This window comes from Oncorhynchus keta, chromosome 31, assembly GCF_023373465.1.
Source record: "Oncorhynchus keta strain PuntledgeMale-10-30-2019 chromosome 31, Oket_V2, whole genome shotgun sequence".
NCBI classification, from domain to species: Eukaryota; Metazoa; Chordata; class Actinopteri; order Salmoniformes; family Salmonidae; genus Oncorhynchus; species Oncorhynchus keta.
In genome coordinates this window covers 23908348-23934609 of record NC_068451.1, presented here as the reverse complement: position 1 = coordinate 23934609, position 26262 = coordinate 23908348, and the positions used below count along the sequence as shown (strand labels likewise).

The 26262-nt window shown below is 42.0% G+C and overlaps 1 protein-coding gene and 1 long non-coding RNA gene across 6 annotated transcripts; one reads left to right on the top strand and one right to left on the bottom strand.

The window, feature by feature from the left end:
- Positions 1 to 1322: 1322 nt before the first annotated feature.
- On the top strand, positions 1323 to 18680 carry LOC118371290 (C-X-C chemokine receptor type 3-2-like). 5 transcript variants are annotated; one of them, XM_035756685.2, is made up of 4 exons: positions 1323 to 1472; positions 10406 to 10448; positions 13204 to 13332; positions 15720 to 18680. In XM_035756685.2, the coding sequence occupies exons 3-4, from the start codon at positions 13300 to 13302 to the stop codon at positions 16833 to 16835; spliced, it is 1149 nt and encodes a 382-aa protein (XP_035612578.1). In that variant the 5' UTR covers positions 1323 to 1472; positions 10406 to 10448; positions 13204 to 13299; the 3' UTR covers positions 16836 to 18680. The 5 variants fall into 5 exon arrangements, with proteins under 5 accessions (XP_035612578.1, XP_035612581.1, XP_035612580.1 ...); XM_035756688.2 differs by lacking the exon at positions 10406 to 10448 and having other exon boundaries at positions 1324 to 1472; XM_035756687.2 differs by lacking the exon at positions 1323 to 1472 and having other exon boundaries at positions 8112 to 10448.
- Positions 12966 to 22935, bottom strand: LOC118371291 (uncharacterized). The gene is made up of 3 exons (XR_004822970.2): positions 22797 to 22935; positions 18784 to 18805; positions 12966 to 13142 (listed from the first exon to the last, which is right to left on the bottom strand). It is a non-coding gene; the product is annotated as an uncharacterized LOC118371291 (long non-coding RNA).
- Between the last annotated feature and the right edge of the window lie 3327 nt (positions 22936 to 26262).

Below are 26262 nucleotides of genomic sequence, written 5' to 3'. Positions count from 1 at the left end.
TGTTGGCTGGGCTCCCTGCCTGTGCCATTAAACCCCTACAACTCATCCAGAACGCCGCAGCCCGTCTGGTGTTCAACCTTCCCAAGTTCTCTCACGTCACCCCGCTCCTCCGCTCTCTCCACTGGCTTCCAGTTGAAGCTCGCATCCGCTACAAGACCATGGTGCTTGCCTACGGAGCTGTGAGGGGAACGGCACCTCAGTACCTCCAGGCTCTGATCAGGCCCTACACCCAAACAAGGGCACTGCGTTCATCCACCTCTGGCCTGCTCGCCTCCCTACCACTGAGGAAGTACAGTTCCCGCTCAGCCCAGTCAAAACTGTTCGCTGCTCTGGCCCCCCAATGGTGGAACAAACTCCCCCACGATGCCAGGACAGCGGAGTCAATCACCACCTTCCGGAGACACCTGAAACCCCACCTCTTTAAGGAATACCTAGGATAGGATAAAGTAATCCTTCTCACCCCCCCTTAAAAGATTTAGATGCACTATTGTAAAGTGGCTGTTCCACTGGATGTCATAAGGTGAATGCACAAATTTGTAAGTCGCTCTGGATAAGAGCGTCTGCTAAATGACTTAAATGTAAATGTAAAATGTAGTTTCTCACAACTCTTTGAGCAGTCTGCAATCTGTGTGGGTTTTTTTTCGTTCTGTATTTTGTATAGTCAATTGATGTACCATTGTGGAGTAACACTTTAACTCTGATAGTGTTCAGGGGTTTTGAAGAGGAAACATCACCAAAATAAAAGGGTTCCTGTTCTGCAGTAAACAGAACTTGTAACACCAAAATAGTGCTCATGAGCTTTAGAGAGAGGAAACACCAAAAAAGGTTTCAATTCCTCACTAAGGGAGCGAAAATAGTTGGGGGTCATGTTTTTTCAATTTCAGCCAGGGTGAGGGTTTAGTATTTGTTTTATTTAGTCCAGGGGAGGGTCATGTAATTTGTCATTTAAATGTTATTTTGATCAGCGTTTGAGAATGAGTTGCTTATTATAGTATATTGATGTGTGTCCGATAATTCCCCCATCCCTGATTCTCTGCTGGGCAAGCAATATCAAGTGTGCCTAGTCTGGTCTCAATAAAATTATCCATAGCCTATTCTATAGACTTTATGCCTAGACTATACGAAGAGGATGCTCGGAGAAGCACTGGGAAAAGTTGTATTTATAAGAAAATGTACTTCCTTCCCGAGTGTAGGCGCGAATGGGATAGTGTATATAAAACTAGGTTCCACTGCATTCATTACACATTGCAATGGATAGGCGTTCCCAATCATGAGCCCCGGCCAGCCCTGGTCTTGCTGATGTAAACCCTTGTGTGCTGCCTAAACAACGACTGTGCTGTGCACGGTGGCACTTCCGGAGGCGAGTCAAAGGTTTCTTCTGAAAATAATTGTGTATTTGTCCAAAACATTCTGTATCGGTGTGTGGATTAGGCCTACTGAGAGAGAGAGTGCGAAGATGAGGAGGACCAGCGGTAAGCTATCTAATGCTATAATATATTTGAATTAAAAACATTGCCCATAATAAAGATTTGTATCCGAGATATACAGATATTGACCTCAAAATAAGCCATATTTGAGTAATTTACATAACTTACATTACTATGAATTGGCAGCCACAGATATGGACAGAGCATGGGTGTTGAAAGTAGGCTCATTTTAATTTGACTTTAGCTACTAACAACAAGAGGCCTTTGTGTTGGAGCCTATTTATTCCTATTCAAGAAATAAGAGGTATTAGCTACCTGTTAGACAGATGAAATTATAGTCTACTTTTCATTTTGTCAGCAAATTCCTTCAATCAACATGCACTCTTTAAATATCTAGTTTCAGGTGAAGAGCTTGGTGTGTTAAATTAAAAACCAGGGCTGTAATTGGGAGGGTATGTGAGGGTATTGTAGCTTTTGCTAAAGAAAATGGCTAAAAACATAGGCCTTGTTAGCATAAGATTTTGAATTAAATTAAATGGACCTGATTATATAAAACAATCTACAATGACGCTTTAGTCTACAATGCTTTATGCTAGAAACAAGCTGTAAAATACAAGGGAAAGACGTGACTCCAATGCAAATAGGATATATTTGGTTTGTCTCTATGATGTTCAGAGGCTGCGCTACAACCGAGGACAGAATACATGTACTTTGCTTGGGAAGTAATGTGTGATTCTGTCACTTTCAATTGACATTCAACATTTCAACAGAATATTAAACAACATAATAACTCTAAATCAGTCAGGAACAAGCCAGGTAGTTATTATTTCATTTGTGACACGCTACAGGCTCCCAGGAGCGCTCAGCATTTCAACAACAGCACGTCAACAACATGCATATAACTGTTGCATTTAGGCTCTATAAATTACATAAGTAAAAAATAATAATAATACTTAGAATTAAATAACAATGAAACGAAAAAAGCCTTATTAGGATATACTGTACAGTCAGTGCCTTTGAATTAACTTTTAGAAACACGAGTTTGGCCAGTCTTTGGTTTGAGGGTCTGCGGTGAGCTATACATGCCTAATTTGTTAATTTAGCCCAGCAGGTGCTCTTATATTCCCATGCACTAATCACAGTCAAAATAAGTATATTATGTAACAACAATATCATGGAAAAACTTTTATACAGTAGAAAATGAGAGTTTCCTAAATGAAAGAAGTTACAAGTGCATATAGACCTAGCTGATGATATGTGGCTGCTGTGTTAAACAATGAATGACTTTTTCTTTAATTCATTGATGACCAGATACTTCAGTCGTAACTGGATCTGTTGCACTACATTTTTATAGTTGATATAAAACTTTAGCACTTTTCCAAACTTAGACTATCCTCTTTTTTAACATTAGTCTGTATAGAAATCAAAACACATCCGGTGCTGCGCATGCACTCATTCATTGGCATGCTCTGTTGTGGTATTAAAAGAGATTCTGCTTGTCTCCAGTCATGTAAAATGACGTAGAATTGCATGAAATGCCTATATAAAAGCAATTTTTTTCTCTGAACGCAAATAAGATGATAGATTCATGCAGTGCTTTATTATAATGGATATCTTTTCACCCTTAACCTTGTCCACGGTGGTCTGTGAATCCACAACCTTCTGGCTACTTTGCCATGTATTGCTTACAAAATGAAGAACAGTTTCTAAAACTGCATATCTAAGTCTATGGTCTGTCCTAAAGGACACATGTCAAACTCACACACTTTTGATAGAAGTAAACAACTGCAAATTATCAAGATATCAAAGTGTCACCAACAAAATCATAAACAGTAGGCCTATAGCAAATGCAGCATATGGCATTAAGTTTTCACATGCAAAGAGTACTTTTTTGTAGTGCTCAAAGCCTCCCGCACCTCAGACTTCTGGAGTGGACCAGCCACCACTGGCCTGAGGAGAGACACATGGAACGACGGGTTAATGTGATAATCAGGGGGGAGTTGCAACCTATAACAAACCTTGTTCAGTCTCCTCATGGCCCCACAAACCGCAGACCCAGTTTCCGGCAGGGCAGGTGAAGGGGCAGGTTTCGGGTCGAGAGCCAGACGCGATCCCCCGGTGCATACACCGGGGCCTCACTGCGGTGGGGGTCAGCACTCGCCTTTTGCCTCCTGACGGCCCTTTGTAGCCGCACATGGGCAGCGTTCCATGTCTCCTCTGACTCCTCTGAGTGCCTAAACCATTCATCCACCACAGGAGCCTTGATCTGGCTCTGATGCCATGGTGCCAGGACCAGCTGATAACCCAGCACACACTGAAATGTTGATAGGTTGGTAGAGGAGTGGCGGAGGGAGTTTTGGGCCATCTCCGCCCAGGGGATGTAAACCGCCCACCTTGCCTGGCGAGGATTCAGTCTCCTCACTGCCCGGATGTACTCCAGATTGCGGTGGTCAGTCCAAATGAGAAAAGGGTGTCTAGCCCCCTCAAGCCAATGTCTCCACGCTTTCAGAGCCTTGACAACAGCCAACAACTCCTGGTCCCCCACATCATAGTTTCGCTCCGCCGGGCTGAGCTTCTTTGAAAAGAATGCACATGGGCGGAGCTTTAGTGGCCCCTATCCCTGCCTCGGACGCGTCCACCTCAACTATGAAAGCTAAGAAGGGATCAGGATGAGCCAACACGGGAGTGGCAGCGTAGCCTAGTGGTTAGAGCGTTGGACTAGTAACCGTAAGGTTGCGAGTTCAAACCCCCTAGCTGACAAGGTACAAATCTGTCGTTCTGCCCCTGAACAGGCAGTTAACCCACTGTCCCCAGGCCGTCATTGAAAATAAGAATATGTTCTTAACTGACTTGCCTGGTTAAATAAAGGTAAAAAAATAAAAAAATATATATATATTTTTTAAAACAGAGCCTTCAGGTGACCAAAAGCCCTGTCCGCCACAGCTGTCCACTGCAGTCGCACCTTCAGCAGTGAGGTAATGGGAGCAGCGACCTGACCAAAACCCCGGATAAATGTCCGGTAGTAGTTGGCAAACCCTAAAAACCGCTGCACCTCCTTTACCATGGTTGGAGTTGGCCAATTACGCACGGCTGAAATGCGGTCCTTCTCCATCCCTGACGCTGAAAAGCGGTACCCTAGGAAGGAGACGGACTGTTGGAAGAACAGACATTTCTCAGCCTTGACATACAGGTCATGTTCCAACAGTCTACCAAGCACCCTGCGTACCAGGGACACATGCTCTACACCACTACACTGAAAATCTCCTCTACAAAGGATTGGAAGACTGATGGAGCATTCATTTGTAACGCATGACGAGGTACTCATAATGCCCAGAAGTAGTGCTAAATGCTCTCTTCCACTCATCTCCCGCCCGGATACGCACCAGGTTGTAAGCGCTCCTGAGGTCCAATTTTGTGAAGAAGCACGCCCAGTGTAGTGACTCATACACGGGCGCAAACCTCCATCCTTCTTCACAAAAAAGAAACTCGAGGAGACAGGTGAGATGGAAGGTTGAATGTATCCCTGTCCCAAAGATTCGGTGACATATGTCTCCTCCTGTGACAGAGGATACAGTGACTCCTGGGAAGTGCAGCTTCTACCAAGAGATCTATCGCACAATCCCCCTGTCGATGGGGTGGTAATTGAGTCGCCTTCTTTTTACAGAAGGCAAGTGCCAAAATCGGCATAGTCGGGGGGAATGTGCATGGTGGAGACCTGGTTTGGACTTTCCACCGTAGTGGCACCTAAGGAAACACCAACACACCTCCCTGAACACTGACAGGACCAGTCCTTGAGAGCCCTCTGTTGCCACGAAATAATAGGATCATGAGAGGCCAACCAAGGAAGACCCAATACAACAGGAAATGCAGGGGAGTCGATCAGGAAGAGACTAATTCTCTCCTCGTGACCCCCTGCGTTCTCATAGCAATGGGTGCTGTGACCTCCCCAATTAGCCCCGACCCCAAAGGACGACTATCTAAGGCATGTACAGGGAAGGGACCGTCAACAGGAACAATAGGGATCCCTAATCTAAGTGCTAAGGAGCGGTCAATAAAGTTCCCAGCTGCGCCTGAATCTACTAGCGCCTTATAAATGGGAATGTGGGGAGAACTCAGGAAATTCTATAGGTAACCACATGTGTGCAACAGAGGGCTCTGGGTGAGTTGTGTGCCTATTCACCTGGGATGACCCACCAGTGCTCCGCCTGCAACCTCGACCTCCTGGAGAACCACCCCAGCACCGACCAGCAGTATGTCCTCTGCGGCCCCCCTCCGGTCCCCCTCATAGCAGCCCCTCCTAACTCCATCGGTGTGGGATCCAAGGTGCTGGGAAATGGAACGGGCGGACCCCGATCCAGACGTCCGCGGGAGGCCAACAGGTTATCCAGCCGGATAGACAAGTCTACCAGCTGGTCCAGGTTGAGAGTGGTGTCCCTGCAGGCTAGCTCCCTACGAACGTCCTCTCATAAACTACACCTGTAGTGGTCGATCAGGGCTCGCTCATTCCATCCCGCACCAGCTGCCAGAGTTCTGAAGTCCAGTGCGAACTCTTGAGCGCTCCTCATCCCCTGTCTCAGATAAAACAGTCTCTCTCCCACCGCTCTTCCTTCAGGTGGATGATCAAAAACTGCCCGGAAGCGGCGGGAGAAGTCCTATAGTCATCCAGAGTCGGGCCTTCCCTTCCCCAGATGGCGTTGGCCCATTCCAGGGCTTTTCCAGTCAGGCAGGAGATGAGGGCGCTCACTCTCTCGCGTCCGGAAGGGGCCGGCCGAACAGCTGCTAGGTAGAGCTCCAGCTGGAGTAGAAACCCCTGATCCCAAAATATACTTTTTGGGTAGAATTTTCCATTAAGGGGAAAGTAATCTAAAAGTCACTAGATTAGTAATCAGATTACGTTACTGAGTTTGGGTAGGTCAAAAGTTACGCTACTGATTACAATTTTGGACAGGTAAGTAGTAACTGTATTGGATTACATTTAGAAAGTAACCTACCTAACCCTGGCTAACAATGTTCAGTCATCTAAGGCCAAGGCGTTTATTTAAGGCCATTTTTACTGGGCCCTAGGCTACTAAAAATAGTCCCCATGTGTGCAAACTCCTGTAAGCGCCTCTACTCTACTTCTTCATGCCAACACGCAAATGCGATGACATGCATGCAATGTCTTGTAATAAAGGTACCTCAGTGCTCCCCAGGTCACCCCCCTCTCGCTTCACTTTTGCTAAGGCACCTCCTGATTAAAAACTTAAGCACTGAACAACGTAGTCTAGACTATAGCTAAAATATCAACACAAGCCACAAGCCAGCCAGCCATATACAGTGGCATGCAAAAGTATTTACCCCCCTTGGCATTTGACATATTTTGTTGCCTTACAACCTGGAATTAAAATGTATTTGGGGGGGGTTGTATAATTTGATTTACACAACATGCCTACCGCTTTGAAGATGCAAAATATATTTTATTGTGAAACAAACAAAAAATAAGACAAAAAAATATATACTTCAGCGTGCATGTAAGGGAATTCTTCGTGCTCCTCTGACTAGGAGTGTAAAATGTCGGACCAATGTGCAGCGTGGTATGTGTTCATGATGATTTATTTTACTGAACACTGAAAGTACAAAATAACAACGTGAAAATAAACGAAAACCGAAACAGTGCGTAAAACACTAAAACAGAAAATAATCACCCACAAAACACAGGTGGGAAAAGGCTACCTAAGTATGATTCTCAATCAGAGACAACGAACGACACCTGCCTCTGATTGAGAACCATACCAGGCCAAACATATAAATACAACATAAAAAAAAGATCAGACTACCCACGCCAACTCACGCCCTGACCATACTAAAACAAAGACATTAAGGTCAGAACGTGACAGTGCATAACAATTCACCCAGAAAGTCATTACTTTGTAGTATCAAATCTCTGAAAGACTGAAACAGGTTTCCTTCAATAATTTCCCTGTATTTAGCGCCATCCATCATTCCTTTAATTCTGACCAGTTTCTCAGTCCCTGCCTATGAAAAACATCTCCACAGCATGATGTTGCCACCACCATGCTTCACTGTGGGATGGTATTCTCGGGGTGATGAGAGGTGTTGGATTTGCGCCAGATATAGCATTTTCCTTGATGGCCAAAAAGCTGAGTATTAGTCTCATCACCCCAGAGTACCTTCTTCCATATGTTTGTGGATTCTCCCACATGCCTTTTGACGAACACAAAACAGTTTGCTTTTTTTTTTCTTTAAGCAATGGCTTTTTTTCTGGCCTCTTCCGTAAAGCCCAGCTCTGCGGAGGGTACAGCTTAAAGTGGTCCTATGGACAGATACTCCAATCTCCGCTGTGAAGCTTTGCAGCTCCTTCAGGATTGTCGTTTGTCTCTTTGTTGCCTCTCTGATTAATGCCCTCCTTGCCTGGTCCGTGAGTTTTGGTGGGCAGCCCTCTCTTGGCAGGTTTTTTGTGGTGCCATACTCTTTCAATTATTTATAATGGATTTAATGGTGCTCCGTGGGATGTTCAAAGTTTTAGATGTGTTTTTATAACCCAACCCTGATATGTACTTCTCCACAACTTTGTCCCTGACCTGTTTGGAGAGCTTCCTGGTCTTCATGGTGCCGCTTGCTTGGTAGTGCCCCTTGCTTAGAGGTGTTGCAGACTCTGGGGCCTTTCAGAACAGATGTATATATATTCAGATCATGTGACAGATCATGTGACACTTAGATTGCACACAGGTGGACTTTATTTAACTAATTATATGATTTCTGAAGGTAATTGGTTGCACCAGATCTTATTTAGGGGCTTCTTAGTAAAAGGGGTGAATACATATGCACGCACCACGTTTGTTATTTAAATGTTGTTTTTTAAACAAGTCATTTTTTTCATTTCACTTCACCAATTTGTACTATTTTGTGAATGTCCATTACATGAAATCCAAATAAAAATTTAAATGACATGTTGTAATGCAACAAAATAGGAAAAACGCCAAGGGGGATGAATACTTTTGCAAGGCACTGTACCATGAGTTAGAAGATTATGAATGTTAGACGTTAGTGAGCATTGAAGATAAATCACAATCAATAAAACAAAATATTTAGCTAGCTAACTACCAGATTCACATCAATCATTAACATCAATGACCAGCTTATAGCCTACCCTCTTTTCCCGATGTCAATCATGTCTTTAGGAGGCACTGTAACCATAGCAGGGGGAAGTAGAGGTGCTGAGGATGCTACAGCACCCCCTGAATAAGAATACCATATTTTTTAAATAAAATGTCAATAACAAAACAATCGCACCAAATTAGTATGCTGGGCCTTTATTACTCCTGTATGAGCAGACAAAAATATTTGTCAGCATCGTGGAGAGAAAGAATTGTACCAGCACCCAGTGTTCCTCGGCACCCCCACCCCGAAATATCTTCCCTCTGCCATGATTGTAACTAGCTTGCTTACAATTTGTGATTGTAAGTGAGGGTGTTGTTGCAGAAATAATCAGTTCTATGCTTAAATACAAATTAAAGTAGATTTTTCTTTTAAATAAGGGGGGAGTGCCCTTTTTTCATTTTGAGCACTTGCCCCCTGAAAGGTCTGTGCATGGCCCTGTGCACAGCTCATAGTACTAATGCAAACATTTGAATAGGATGATAAATGAGAACTCAGCTGTGCAACTTCTGTGAGGGCTTAACTGCAGTGAGTTTTTGTCACGTGCCACTGAAAACACATCGAGCAGGAGCATGTGGTGGCCTCTTTCATTCTCCCTCTGACTCATTCTAAATATATTTTCGCTAAAAGGCTCTCTGTGTGGCCTTATCTATCCGAATATTGTTTGTGGAGATATGCTCTGATGAAGGTCGACTGACCGAAAGCTCAGCTATTAATTAAAATACATTTGCATTTGATTGGAAGTGTGCAGTGACTTTTTCGTCTTTCTTTTCCGTAGAATTAAGGATGTGAAATCTTACACTATTGTGTGTGCAATGTGTGTGCAATGTAGTTGCAATGTAGTTGCTTTCCGGTTGGTTTCCTTAAACAAATAGTAGTCTATGTTGATACACCATTAGATCAAGCAAAAAGCTTTCTTTCAATTGGAGTGCCCAACAATCTGTTTCCTTTTTCCATTGACTAACATCTCACCTCTCTGAGTCACAGAGTGTAGAGGAAGGAAACAGCAGCTATGAAGTTGCAGTTGTATAAACCACCACTCCAAACAGTAACAACCTCAACATGCTATAATGTCCCTCTCAAATTCAGCCTTGTCTCTGCAGTGCTTTAAAAATAAGAAGGTCTAATTTTTTGTATGCTATGTAATGGGTTTCTACTAAGATTAAGAGCAAAGGTGTTGCAGGTATTATCAGATTATTGCTTCTTCCATTTGTGCTCCTGTTTAGTGTCTCTACAACCAAGAGTAAAAACGTTGTAGCGTATTTATTCTTTACCCAAGTGAATAAAGAAAACCTGACAGCTCCACCACCTAACATAATGTATCTGAACACCTAGGACATCCATCCACATCTGATTAAACTGAATTGCACAAAAAGTATCTATGTGGATTGAGAACGTTACCCTCAGTTAGAGGTTGTTGTTACACATGGTGACGTGCTGCTTTGATACCCCAGCTGTGGTAAAATATATAAATAAAGAAGGTGTGACATTTTCTTCACACTGATGCGCACTACATGGTGTGGTTGTGGACAGAAAAAATTAACATTTCCTTGCCCCTGGATAATAGTTGCTCTATGACTATTTACGATCACACCATCTGAATAAGGCCAGATTCTAGATAACAGATTTACATGCAGTATCTATGCTTAAGGGAAATAGTGAGTAAACCAGCAAATGGCTGATCTATTCCAGTTCCCTGGGGCGTTGCATGGGTGACACAGTGTGAAAGCACATCAGAGGTAACTATGTGACCTGAAAAAGAGGTACATCTTCTTCCTCACCTAACTGCAAGCGATATCAAACTTGCTCAATCTCCTCAGGGGGTCCAGGTCCCCAACACGTCAACACTCCGACAGTGAGCAGGTAAGAGGCTTTTACATCAGTAATGATATAATACAACATCTTTGCATTTAGTTATGTGTAAAGACTTTAACAGTTTGTTCTATGCTAGACACTGTCTTTTTCACTATCCTGTTTTTGCAATGGTTCCACAGTGGGGAATATCTTTAGAATGATTTTCATGCTCTTGGAGACTGTATCGAAGACTGTATCGCATTGCCGCAAGGTTTAGAAATAACTGGATATCAATGTGAGCTCAGAGAAATGCTTACAGAAATCAAAGAATGTCTGATTGTATCTATCCAACAGATTCATATCCACAAACAATGCAAATGTTTGTCTGGTTTTAGCCGCAATAGACAGGGTCGAAACTGAATAATAATACCACAGTACAGACAGTAAAAACCCAACTCCTGCAAAACACAGATTTCACTTCCCCAGATGGGGCAAGTTCAAAACATTTCCCAATGTTATGGGAATGTGTGCCAGACATTCAGTCTCTCTGTACTCAATTAGATTGACAAGCAGTCAGGGATTTGTCTATCGGTTTCTGCATCTAGTCCGCTCATAGACATTTGAATACACTTTCCTTCGGGGGGGTCTCAATGTTTGTGTGGGTTTTTTCTTAGAATGTAGGCTACTGCACTGCACATAAAAACATACAGTTTGTTACGTTACAGCTTTATTCTAAAATGGATTAAACAGTTTTTCCCCTTATCAATCTACACACAGTACCCCATAATGACAAAGCAAAAAACAGGTTTTTAGACATTTTTGCAAATGTATTAAAAACAGAAATATCACATTTACATAAGGATTCAGACCCTTTATTGAGTACTTTGTCGAAGCACCTTTGGCAGCGATTACAGCCTTGAGTCTTCTTGGGTATGACACTACAAGCTTGGCACACATGTATTTGGGGAGTTTCTCCCATTCTTCTTTGCAGATCCTTTCAAGCTCTGACAGGTTGGATGGGGAGCATCGCTGCAAAGCTATTTTCAGGTCTCTCCAGAGATGTTCGATCGGGTTCATGTCCGGGCTCTGGCTGGGCCACTCATGGACATTCAGACTTGTCCTGAAGCCACTCATGCAATGTATTGGCTATTTGCTTAGGGTCGTTGTCCTGTTGGAAGGTGAACCTTCGCCCCAGTCTGAGGTCCTAAGAGCTCTGGACCAGGTTTTCATCAAGGATATCTTTGTACTTTGCTCCATTCATCTTTCCCTCATACCTCACTATTCTCCCAGTCCATGCCACTGAAAACTATCTCCACAGCATGATGCTGCTACCACCATGCTTCACCGTAGGGATGGTGACAGGTTTCATTCAGATGTGACACATGACATTCAGGCCAAAGAGTTCAATCTTGGTTTCATCAGACCAGATAATCTTGTTTCTCTTGGTCTGATTCCTTTAGATGCCATTTGTCAAACTCCAAGCGGGCTGTCATCTACCTTTTACTGAGGAGTGGCTTCCGTCTGGCCACTCTACCATAAAGGCCTGATTGGTAGAGTACTGCAGAGATGGTTGTCCTTCTGGAAGGTTCTCCCATCTTAACAGATAAACTCTAGAGCTCTGTCAGAATGACCATTGGATTCTTGGTTACCTCTGTGACCAAGGCCCTTCTCCCCCAATTGCTCAGTTTGGCCGGGCGGCCAGCTCTACGAAGAGTCTTGGTGGGTCCTGTCACGTTCTGACCCTAGTTCTTGTGTTATTTGTTTGTTTTAGTTGGTCAGGACATGAGTTGGGTGGGCATTCTATGTTTTGTGTTTCTAGGTTGGTTTTCTGTGTTCGGCCTAGTATGGTTCTCAATCAGAGGCAGGTGTCGTTAGTTGTCTCTGATTGAGAATCATACTTAGGTAGCCTGGGTTTCACTGTTGTTTTGTGGGTGATTGTTTCCGTGTCTGTGTTTGTTCGCCACACGGTACTGTTTCGGTTTTGTTCACGATTATTGTTTTGTATATCATTGAGTGTTCAGTTTATGTTTTTTAAATAAACAACCATGGACACTTACCACTTGCCGCATCTTGGTCCGATCCTTGCTACACCTCTTCAGACAAAGAGGAGGAAAACCTTTACAGTTCCAAACTTCTTCCATTTAAGAATGACGGAGGCCATTGTGTTCTTGGGGACCTTCAATGCTGCAGACATTTTTTGGTACCCATCTCCAGATCTGTGCCTCGACACAATCCTGTCTCGGAGCTCTGCTGAGAATTTCTTCGACCTCATGGCTTGGATTTTGCTCTGACATACACTGCCAACTGTGGAACCTTATATAGACAGGTGTGTGCCTTTCCAAATTATGTCCAATCAATTGAATTTACCACAGGTGGTCCAGTTGTAGAAACATCTCAAGGATGATCAATGGAAACAGGATGCACCTGAGCTCAATTTCGAGTCACATAGAAAATAGTCTGAATACTTATGTAAATCATGTATTTCTGTTTTTTAGTTTTTATAACTTAACAAAATGTTTTAAAAAGGTAAGGGGTCTGAATACTTTCCGAAGGCACTGTGTGTACTGTACATGTGCAATGTACTACATATCGCCAATATAAGCCAGGAATAACAGCTAGAGAGAGTGCATAACTAGAAAAACATTTCTGTCTGTCTGTCTCTGAGTAAGCCACATACATTTAGGTTTTTTTTACCTTAATGTCACAATCCCCTTTGGACAGTCACCGGTTCCTAACAGCTGTCCTTGAATAGGTCTGCTTGGCCTAAAATATATGAGAGGATTCGGTTCCTGAATTACTAACTTCTCCTTTTTATTTGGTTCAGAGTGGCAAATGAAGAGAGGAACGTGGGTGAGACTACGAGAAGAGTGTCCTGAGTCTGTGAAGGTGTTTCAGGTGTTCCGCTGTTTCGTTGGTAACAATGGATCACGTCAAGGCAACCACAGATTACTATGTGAGTAACGGTCTTGTTATGCCACATACTGATGAATGTAGTTCTTTATGACTACAAGAGCAATAGATGCTGCAAGAAATAATTGGGAGTAGCAGACTAAAAAAAAATATTAGCCAGGTAAGTCAAATAAGACATTATATTTTATAACATGGTTGGTCAAGAAATGAACAGAATAAAATGAAATATGTATGAGACAATTTAAAACAATCTGTACATTAAAACTTGTATTTTAAAACAATGGTTAGAGAATCTGAAGCCATTTAAAATATTGTTCAAAATCATAGAAGCTACAAGTGTATGATCTTAATTTGATCATGCTTTTGTTGCTGAGAATTTTCCTGCACCACAGGAAATGCAGATAAGCTTTGTAATTTACATAATTTCACTGAAAACCTACACACGGTTATATTGACATTACTTTTCATGTAGACTACTTTTGTCCAGCTAATATTCTAACCACCAATCAAGCACCCTTATGGACTAAATGTTCATATCCTGTGGCTTCAGGACTATTTTGCTGTGACTATATACAGTGGTGCAAAAAAGTATTTCTTCGGCCACCAACTGTGCAAGTTCTCCCACTTAAAAAGATGAGAGGCCTGTAATTTTCATCATAGGTACACTTCAACTATGACAGACAAAATGAGAGAAAAAATCCAGAAAATCACATTGTAGGATTTTTTATGAATTTATTTGCAAATTATGGTGGAAAATAAATATTTAGTCACCTACAAACAAGCAAGATTTCTGGCTCTCACAGACCTGTAACTTCTTCTTTAAGAGGCTCCTCTGTCCTCCACTCGTTACCTGTATTAATGGCACCTGTTTGAACTTGTTATCAGTATAAAAGACACCTGTCCACAACCTCAAACAGTCACACTCCAAACTCCACTATGGCCAAGACCAAAGAGCTGTCAAAGGACACCAGAAACAAAATTGTAGACCTGCACCAGGCTGGGAAGACTAAATCTGCAATAGGTAAGCAGCTTGGTTTGAAGAAATCAACTGTGGGAGCAATTATTAGGAAATGGAAGACATACAAAACCACTGATAATCTCCTTCAATCTGGGGCTCCACGCAAGATCTCACCCCGTGAGGTCAAAATGATCACAAGAACGGTGAGCAAAAATCCCAGAACCACACGGGGGGACCTAGTGAATGACCTTCAGAAAGCTGGGACCAAAGTAACAAAGCCTACCATCAGTAACACACTACGCCGCCAGGGACTCAAAATCCTGCAGTGCCAGACATGTCCCCCTGCTTCAGCCAGTACATGTCCAGGCCCGTCTGAAGTTTGCTAGAGAGCATTTGGATGATCCAGAAGAAGATTGGGAGAATGTCATATGGTCAGATGAAACCAAAATATAACTTTTTGGTAAAAACTCAACTCGTCATGTTTGGAGGACAAAGAATGCTGAGTTGCATCCAAAAAACACCATACCTACTGTGAAGCATGGGGGTGGAAACATCATGCTTTGGGGCTGTTTTTCTGCAAAGGGACCAGGACAACTGGTCCGTGTAAAGAATGAATGGGGCCACGTATTTTGAGTGAAAACCTCCTTCCATCAGCAAGGGCATTGAAGATGAAACGTGGCTGGGTCTTTCAGCATGACAATGATCCCAAACACACCGCCCGGGCAACGAAGGAGTGGCTTCGTAAGAAGCATTTCAAGGTCCTGGAGTGGCCTAGCCAGTCTCCAGATCTCAACCCCATAGAAAATCTTCGGAGGGAGTTGAAAGTCTGTGTTGCCGAGCAACAGCCCCAAAACATCACTGCTCTAGAGGAGATCTGCATGGAGGAATGGGCCAAAATACCAGCAACCGTGTGTGAAAACCTTGTCAAACGTTTTCTGTAAGTCTTCACCTCTGGCATTGCCAACAAATGGTATATAACAAAGTATTGATAAACTTTTGTTATTGACCAAATACTTATTTTCCACCATAATTTGCAAATAAATTCATAAAAAATTAAAATTCTCATTTTGTCTGTCATAGTTGAAGTGTACCTAAGATGAAAATGACAGGCCTCTCATCTTTTTAAGTGGGAGAACTTGCATAATTGGTGGCTGACTAAATACTTTTTTGCCCCACTGTAGGTCAAATTAAGATGTGTAATAGGTACACACATCTGTATGAATTTAGCACTGCATCATCTTGAGTTTAGTCAGAGATACAAATGCGCTCTGTCCTATGAGGAGAATCCAGGGCCTGTATCCATAAAGCGTCTCAGAGTAGCAGTGCTGATCTAGGGTCAGTTTGACCTTTTTGATCATAATGAACAAGATTATATGGGCAGGGGGAATGCTTCATGCATACGGACCCAGAACATTGTTGTAGTTAGCTAATTTTCCTTCCTCAAATTCTCTTTTCCTCTCCTATGTCTCCAGATTTATGAAGACAACTACAGCTTTTCACCAGAAACAGGCAGTAGCCAATCCAGTGGCGTGCCCTGCAACCAGGATGGCATCATGGACTTCACCCGGAGCTACTCTCCTGTGGTCTACAGCCTGGTGTTTGTGCTGGCGCTGGTGGGTAACATCCTGGTGCTGTGTGTGCTGATGCGCTACCGCACCTCTCAGACAGGCGGGGCCTGCTCCTTCTCCCTCACCGACACCTTCCTGCTCCACCTGGCCGTGTCCGACCTCCTGCTGGCCCTCACGCTGCCCCTGTTCGCCGTCCAGTGGTCCCACCTGTGGCTGTTCGGTGTGGCCGCCTGCAAGATTTCCGGAGCCCTGTTCTCTCTGAACCGCTACAGCGGCATCCTGTTCCTGGCCTGCATCAGCTTCGACCGCTACCTAGCCATCGTCCACGCCGTCAGCACCGGCTGGAAACGCAACACCTGCCATGCCCAGATTGCCTGTGCCCTCATCTGGACAGTGTGCTTTGGCCTGAGTGGGGTGGACATCGCCTTTAGACAGGTGGTGGAGATGGAAGTGGGGCGCTCGGAGGATCATCAGGGCCTGCTGGTGTGCCAGACGGTGTTCCCCCACAGCTCAATGCAGTGGCAGGTGGGGATGCCGCTAGTCAACTTGGTGCTGGGTTTTGGGCTGCCCCTGCTGGTCATGCTCTACTGCTACATCCGTATCTTCCGCTCCCTTTGCAACGCCTCGCGTCGCCAGAAGAGGAAGTCCCTTCACCTCATCGTCTCCCTGGTGTCTATGTTTGTGCTCTGCTGGGCACCCTACAACTCCTTCCAATTGGCCGAAAGCCTGAAGAAGCTGGGCGTGATTAGTGGAGGCTGCCAGTTTGGCCGCACGGTGGACATCGGGATCCTGGTGTCTGAGAGCATGGGCCTGTCACACTGTGCCCTGAACCCGCTGCTGTACGGCTTTGTGGGGGTGAAGTTTAGGAGGGAGCTGACCAGAATGTGTAAGGGACTGCTGGGACAGAGGTTCTATCCAGGGATGAACAGAAGGGGAGGACAGAGGAAAACACGGAGGACCACTGGGTCCTTCAGCTCAGTAGAGAGCGAGAATACCTCCCACTTCTCTGTCATGGCGTGAGACAGCCACATGCACAGAGAGGGGTCTACCTGTACCCGAGCACCTTTTTGTTGTTGTTCTGAACCCACAAGACATCGTAAAGTCGTCAAGTTCACCACCCCCAACCCCAACCCCCCATCCCATTGGTCTGCCCTGTACAGAGCTTGCGTGTGCCTGGTATCCAAACATGCATGGCTTGGGATGCAGTCACCGGTCGAGTCTGTGTAGCAAGCTACCTAGATTAAATATCAACAGTACTGCCACAGCAGCATAACATTTGATCTACATCATCATCATCAATATTTTGTTTGGTCTACATAGCCTACGCGCAGCACATAGGCAGAAGACAGAGAGGAGCAGCTGCATTCAGGCTGTACGACCCTCTACGACCCTCTGACCCATCTCCATCCCTTCATCAGTCGGGTGTTGCACATGTGTGTCAGGGCAGCAGCAACACAGGTAGTCTGGACTTTAGCTAACCACCATATACTAAAATATCCACACAGGCCACCAGCCAACCATATACCGTAGCATGAGTTAGAAGAGTATGAATATTATAGTATATAATGAAGTTATTATTTAAGAGCATTGAAGAGAAATCACAAAAAATGCTAGTTAACTCTCAGGTTTACATCAATCATCAACACAATGATCAGATGATAGCCTATTGTCTTTACCCAATGTCAATCATGCGTTTAGGAGGCACTAACTAGCGTGCTTACAATTTTTGATGAGTGAGTGTGTTGTTGCAGAAATAAATAGGTTTATGTTTGTTTTTTTATCTCTACAAAGGCAGGTAGTATGTTATGAATTTAGAGATGTACTTTTTTTAAGGTGGTTGTCACTAGTTATCACAGCCAAAAAGGCAAAATTGGCTCTAATGTAAAAATGTATGAAAACAAAAAATAACTTTTTGGTCTTAATTTAAGGTTAGGGTTAGGCATAAGGTTAAAAGTGTGGTTAGGGGTAAGGTTAGGTTTCAAATCAGATTTGAAGAAGAGAGAGGGAGAAAGAGGGAGAGGGGAATATGGAGAATGACTGAAAAAGAGTGGGGAAGAGAGAATACAAGACAAAAGGGGGACAGGGAGTCATGAAAAGAGAGAACAGAAATTGGAATGATTGTGAAAATGACAAAATGGGGAAGAAATACAGATGTGCACATTGTGTCAAAATGAGGAAAAAACAGATGTTATTTTGTTGTGATTCGTTCCTCTGGTGCTTCCTGATAGTTGCCTAGCTCAAAATTATGGTGCTTTTAAAGACCACACCTTCTCAGGACGGGGAATTTTTCATATAGTAGTCTACTTTCGCTATCTTCTTGTAAATACAATTTTGGGGTCATTTTTGTTCATGAGATTCTACAGTCCATCCAATCGCATAGCCTACCATGTTAACTCCATCTGCCTCTATTGTTTGGCTTTATGATAAATTGATGACTAATTTCAAGGAACTGCTAAATAGATTTTTTAAAATGTTTGATACCCACTCCCTCAAAAGGGCCAAGTCATCACTACATGTGTTACTCATATATTGCCTTGTAGTTTTGAAGGCAGCAAATACTTATACATTTCAAATCCTCGCAGCAATCATTTTTTCTTTGGTTGATTGCTTCATTTTGTCACTTGCTGAAGAGGGGAAACAACGGTGTTAAGTCATGATAGACATGCAGCTTTACCTATGGCAAACTGTCCACGTGTCCTTTGGTACCAGACTGTTGTTCAACATTTGCTAATTTACCTATTTAGATGAGATTGTTATCAATCAGTTTTTATGCATGTATTTCTATGTTGTAGAAATTTGAGGAAGTAGAATAAAACATTGGGGGAAATGTAATTTTCATATCAATAAATAAATTATATGCAAATATCTTGTTACATCTCTAGATATTTTTGGCTATACAACATTTCAAGGTTAATTTACCTGCATTAATGTAGCAAGTAGTATCAGGAAACATTCCAGTAGTACTTACCAAAAAAGGCCAATCTCGCCATCTGGTGGACAACATAAAACAATTTATGTTATATTTCTTTCCTTATCCTCTTAATCTGTAAAATACGTTATCTCTACTTCGAAACAACATGGCAGGTGAAAACAAATTCCCAGGCCATTTAACCTCAGAGCATTTCGTATTATTCTGTATGTAAATCCGAGACACTCCATTTAGTATGATATGTTGTGTTTGGTATGGGTACCAGTGGAGGCCCCTCGGAGGAGGAAAGGGAGGACCATCCTCCTCAGTGAATTTCATATAAATAAAACATTTTAGAAGTGATTATTTTCAGATAAAACTATACTAAATATATTCACATGTCACAAATTTTTTTTATTCAAACACACTGTTTTGCAATGAAGGTCTACAGTAGCCTCAACAGCACTCTGTAGGGTAGCGCCATCGTGCAGCTGGAGGAAAGCTAGCTTCCATCCTCCTCTGGGTACATTGACTTCAATACAAAACCTAGGAGGCTCATTGTTCTTACCCTCTTCCATAGACTTACACAGTAATCATGACAACTTCCGGAGGACATCCTCCAATCTATCAGATCTCTTGTTGCATGAACTGACATGTTGTCCACCCAATCAAAAGATCAGATAATGAATCTAGTACAGAAGGCATAAGCTACAGCTAGCTAGCATTGCAGTGCATATGTGGTTAGTAGTTAACTCAAAGAGAGAGTAAGTAAGACAATAGTTTCACAGTTTTTAACAAATTAATTTCTTCCAAAATGAAGGAGAAAAAAGAGAAAGATAGAGATTTCCAGATTGTTTAAATCACTTTCTGTTTCACTTACTTAGCTAGCAAATGCAGCGAGCTAGTTTAGCCTACTCAAACACCCTGCTCAAATAGAGGGATGCTATGTTAGCTAGCTGGCGATGACTATCCAACACAACACTGGAACTCTTCCAAGTCAAGGTAAGCTTTTGGTTTTACTAATTTATTGCCACCAGGGCTCGCTGAGGTAACTGCTACACTGCTTACTGACTATGATTGTAGCAGGTTAACATGTTAGTTCTAGTATTAGCTATACTGACTATGAAGTTATTTTAGCCAATATGGTGACAACGATGTAGGGGTTATGATATGGTTTTGCTTTTAAAGGTTTTTTCGCCTGGTCACATACAGCCGATGTGCAGTGAAGTCCACAAGGGAAGGGAAACGGTGAGTGGAGTGGAGCGCGTAACTGCGAAGAGGAAAACAGTGGCTGCTATAAAAGTGAATCATCTCGGGGTGTATTCATTCTGCCGATTCTGTGGAAAATAAGTTTCTTAAACGGAAGCAAAAGGAACAAAATGGGGATAAACATACCTGAATTTGTCTAATATAAACTGGTATTTGCAACTGTTGGACTAATGATTAGACCCTAGATCAGCTAGATGCAGGCAAGAAGAGTGTGCAAGGCGATATTGAATGTGTCACTGTCTGTCACCTAAAAACATGATCTCGGCCTGTGTGCACCTACGTTGTAAACTTTCATTCATAGGCTAGGTTGTAGCAACCTCATGATGTGTATAGGCAAAATTTGAGAATCATGTCGTAGCCTAAACATATCACTGTCACATTGAACTGGATGAAAGGAATATGAATGACAGTCATCCAATATACTGTAATAGAAATAAGCTATTCTCATGAAAAGTCAAAATTGTCCTCCCTCATCTTCAACGGCACCGACCGCAACTGATGGGTACATAAGACAGATGGTTACTTAAGGGTGGTTGGTCAGGGTGGATGGGTGCGCGAGTTTGAAACTCATCACAGACAACTTAGTATTTTAGTTCATTAGCATTTTTTCAACTACATACTATTTAGCTACTTTGCAACTATGTATAACGCAAAAGTCTAGCAACCTAAGGTTGCGAGTTTGTATCTCACCACGGCCAACTTTAGCATTTTAGCTAATTAGTAACTTTTCAACTACTTACTACTTTGTAGCACTTTTGCAACTACTTTGCATGCTAGCTAACCATTACCCTAACCTTAACCCTTTAACCTAACCTAGAGGTGGCAGGTAGCCTAGTGGTTAAAGGAATATAGAGTCTTGGGAGTTAGAGTCTTGGGCTTGGAACCGAAAGGTTGCTAGATCAAATCCCTGAACTGACATGGTAAAAATCTGTCGTTCTGCCCCTTGACAGGGCAGTTAACCCACTGTTCCTAGGCCATCATTGTAAATAAGAATTTGTTCTTAACTGACTTGCCTGGTTAAATTATAAATTAAACTTAACACTAACCCCTAGCCTAGCTAACATTTGCAAGCTAGCTTATGATCGCCACCAAGCCAGAATTCGTAACATATCATACATTTTGCAAATTCATAATATAGTGTACATTTTTGCAAATTTGTAACATATAATATGTTTTGCGAATTCATAACTTATTTTACATTTGACATATTCGTAACATATAATAGGAATTGTAATTCTTAACATATCATACAAAATCGAAGACAGACATCCACAAATGAATAAATACCATACTCAGTGGTGACCCGTCATTCAGGGAAGGCAGAACCCCACCTGTTTTGACCCCAACGTTTATAGCAAAAATATATATATATGTACACTACCGTTCAAAAGTTTGGGGTCACTTAGAAATGTCCTTGTTTTCCATGAAAACATACATGAAATTATTTGCAAAATGAATATGAAATATAGTCAAGACATTGACAAGGTTATAAATATTGATTTCTAGTTGAGATAATAATTTTGTCCTTCAAACTTTGCTTTTGTCAAAGAATCTTCGATTTGCGGCAATTATAGCCTTGCAGACCTTTGGCATTCTAGCTGTCAATTTGTTGAGGTAATCTGAAGAGATTTCACCCCATGCTTCCTGAAGCACCTCCCACAAGATGGATTGGCTTGATGTGCACTTTTTACGTACCATACGGTCAAGCTGCTCCCACAACAGCTCAATAGGGTTGAGATCCGATGACTGTGCTGGCCACTCCATTATAGACAGAATATCAACTGACTGCTTCTTCCCTAAATAGTTATTGCATAGTTTGGAGGGTCTTTGGGTCATTGTCCTGTTGTAGGAGGAAATTGGCTCCAATTAAGCGCAGTCCACAGGGTATGGCATGGCGTTGCACAATGGAGTGATAGTCTTCCTTCTTCAAGATCCCTTTTACCCTGTAAAACTCTCCCACTGTACCACAATCAAAGCACCCCCAGACCATCACATTCCCTCCACCATGATTGACAGATGGCATCAAGCACTCCTCCAGCATATTTACATGTTTTCTGCATCTCACAAATGTTCTTATTTGTGATCCAAGCACCACCAAATTAGATTTGTCTGTCCTTAACACTTTTTTCCAATCTTCCTCTGTCCAGTGTGTGTTCTTATGCCCATCTTTATTTTTTATTGGCCAGTCTGAGATATGTGTTTTTCTTTGCAACTCTGCCTAGAAGGCCATCATCATTTCTCAGGACAAGAATAGACTGACAAGTTTCAGAATAAAGTTATTTGTTTCTGGCCATTTTGATTGAGCCTGTAATCGAACCTACAAATTCTGACACTCCAGATACTCAACTAGTCTAAAGAAGGACAGTTTGATTGCTTCTTTAATCAGAACAACAGTTTTCAGCTGTGCTAACGTAATTGCAAAAGTGTTTTCTAATGATCAATTAGCCTTTTGAACTTGGATTAACTTGAACTTGGATTAGCGAAGACAACGTGCCATTGGAACACAGGAATGATGGTTGCTGATAATGGGCCTCTGTAAGCCTATGTAGTATTCCATAAAAAATCAGCTGTTTCCAGCTACACTAGTCATTTACAACATTAACAATGTATACACTGTATTTCTGATAAAATTGATGTTATTTTAATATACAAAAATGTTGCTATTCTTTCAAAAACAAACAAATTCTAAGTGACCCCAAACTTTTGAAGTAGCAGGGCTCTACAGTGCAAGTCTTTCACTCGCATTAGCCCCTAAAAGTAAAATGATTTACGAGCACAGTGTGCGAGTAAAAATTACAACCTACCGTAATCAATTTTTCCCCCGCTGCTAATTGTTTAAAAACAACATGTCCGACATTCCACAAGCGGCATACGCCAACCACTGTAGGGTTTTCAGTGATGACGCAGTCCAGTCAGATTGAAAGAAAAGTGAACAGCACTGTAAAAAAGTATCGGTATATACTGTAGGCAATAACTGACCATACTAAATGTAACATATCAAACTAAATTGCATCTCTCAGAATTACTTATAGAATAATATGAAATGCTCTGAGAACATATTGGGCCATAGGATATGTAATGTATGTATGCATAACCCTGTTGCTTTTAGTAGGCTAATCTTACCGAGGAAAATACCGTTTCAAGTCACGCTTTCAAACCTCAAAAGCTTTCAAACCACTTGAGCCACAGACAACAAATAATGTCATGATGTTGGAAAAATTGTGCACAGGTCTTATTTTCACGATTTGGACATTAATATGCTTTCCAAAGCCAATAAACATGTGGAAATGTGAGCAGCATTTTGTATTCCAAGTTGAATTAGTTAGGGAGCGTAAACAAAGTACAAACTTTTTTTTACGTAAATAATTTCAATGGCTCCTTGGTCATCTGACCTACTGACTTCAAACAAGGTTCAGAATGTCCACTGACTACCCATCTATATTGCACACCCTTTAGTTTGTCCATTTTCATCTCACAAGATTTTACATTAATTTTTCAAAATGTAAAGTTTCAATCGCTCCTTGGTCGTGTGACCTAGTGACTTTAAACAAGGTTCAGAATGTCCACTCAGTGGCCCTACACATTGCACACCCTTTAGTTTGTCCATTTTAATCTCACGTGGTTTTACATTAATTTATAAAAATGCAGAATTTCAATAGCTCCTTGGTCATGTGACCTAATGTCCGCTGACTACCCTTCTATACTGCACACTGTAAAATCATGTGGTCTAACGTACATTTTTCGTAGTTTCAAATTTGCAATAGCTCCTTGGTCATGTCAATTACATATCTAAGAAGCATGCAGTGGATATACACCCATATTGCATAACCTCTAGTCATGTATCTTCTATATTGTTGTACATTATTATTAGTTTGACAATTAGGGGGTCCAGTCCAGTGTTGTTTTAACCCTTTTTTTAAAAATATTTCTCTACAATAATTTGTAGTACTAAGTACTTTTTTTATTTATTATTTTTCCACAGTATTTAACAGTGGTACACAATAGGAGAGAGACAGATAATATCTATTTTCATTGTTAATATCAACCATAAAGGAAAAGGGCAAAGTACGAGAGTCATGTTATTAACTGTCCAAAGCAGGGATGGAGAGGGAGCTAGTGAGGTAGGCTGCAGTGGGTTTGCTGGTCAATACATATACTGAACAGGGATGGAGAGGGAGCTAGTGAGGTAGACTGCAGTGGGTTTGCTGGTCAATACATATACTGAACAGGGATGGAGAGGGAGCTAGTGAGGTAGGCTGCAGTGGGTTTGCTGGTCAATACATATACTGAACAGGGATGGAGAGGGAGCTAGTGAGGTAGGCTGCAGTGGGTTTGCTGGTCAATACATATACTGAACAGGGATGGAGAGGGAGCTAGTGAGGTAGGCTGCAGTGGGTTTGCTGGTCAATACATATACTGAACAGGGATGGAGAGGGAGCTAGTGAGGTAGGCTGCAGTGGGTTTGCTGGTCAATACATATACTGAACAGGGATGGAGAGGGAGCTAGTGAGGTAGGCTGCAGTGGGTTTGCTGGTCAATACATATACTGAACATGTAACCACAGTAATGGTGGCCAGTAAATCAATTAATAAAAATGTAATATTGACAAATTAAACAAATTGTAGACCTTTAATCTTTTCCAAAATATCAACAGACACTTAACTTCAATTAAGTATGAAACATTTCACAGTTAACTTTCTCTTTATCCCTGGTTTTATCTCTTCAGTGTGGGTGGGGTATAGCATACATTTTCAACAACAAAGACTGCACTTCCAGTTTGTGTTCTTTACTATGTTGAACTCTGTCTTCATTCCCAGGCACAGCACATGGAACCAACGTTGGCATACAAAACATTCAATCAAAACAAAACAAAGCGTAAGACGTTATAAATAATATGAAATATCAATGCAGTATGACGAATTTCGAATTAGCCGTCCATTGTGTTATATCATAAATTGTCTTACATGCCGTCACTGTTGTCAAAAGATTATAAACATGTTAAATGAAGTTACTAACCCAGTCAGTCTTTGGCCCACATCCAGGGTTCTTTATCAGTGACACATATGAAGCAGTTGTTGGCTTTGTTGAAATCTGAAATCAGAGGCATGAACTGAACATATGGCTTTCCCACACTACTATATAAAAATAAAGAATTGACATTTACTTTGAATTAAATGTCATTACATACCAGACATTTTTAGTATATCCTCAGTCATTTATTTTCTCAGTTGCTCCATGTGTTTTTGAAGGTTCCATATTAATTTGGGAAGGGCACTGCGTTCATCCACCTCTGGCCTGCTCGCCTCCCTACCACTGAGGAAGTACAGTTCCCGCTCAGCCCAGTCTAAACTGTTCGCTGCTCTGGCCCCCCAATGGTGGAACAAACTCCCTCACGACGCCAGGACAGCGGAGTCAATCACCACCTTCCGGAGACACCTGAAACCCCACCTCTTTAAGGAAAACCTAGGATAGGATAAAGTAATCCTTCTCACCCCCCCTTAAAAGATTTAGATGCACTATTGTAAAGTGGCTGTTCCACTGGATGTCATAAGGTGAATGCACCAATTTGTAAGTCGCTCTGGTTAAGAGCGTCTGCTAAATGACTTAAATGTAAATGTAAATGGATGTTGAGGAAGTTCTGTGCAACTTCCTTGGCCATCTACACCTTAAAAGAACAGCTAACCATTCATTATTGAAAATATAACTATCAAACCTGCAATACAAAGACCCCACAGCTGAAGGTGTCCTGCTGCATGTTGTGAGTTATTTTCCCTCCTTTATGTCCGCCCAGTCGTCTTTTCCATGGCAGGATCTTCTCATTTTGAAGTATTCTCTTTTTTATGTCAAAATAATGGAATTATGATTAGCAATAGGCAAATGAATACACAAGCCAAATTTGTATGCTGTTTTCCTTATCACTATAATCTAGTAGTAATTTATTAGTAGAGGTCATTTCCATTATGCCCCATTCTACACACAGCCTAAATTATAGGCACTGAACCATTTACAGGACAATAAAAGAGGCATATAGGATCCAACCCTATCACAGAGTGAATAAATGTACAGTCGTGGCCAAAAGTTTTGAGAATGACACAAATATTAATTTTCAAAGTCTGCTGCCTCAGTTTGTATGATGGCAATTTGCATATACTCCAGAATGTTATGAAGAGTGATCAGATGAATTGCAATTAATTGCAAAGTCCCTCTTTGCCATTCAAATGAACTGAATCCCCCAAAAACATTTCCACTGCATTTCAGCCCTGCTACAAA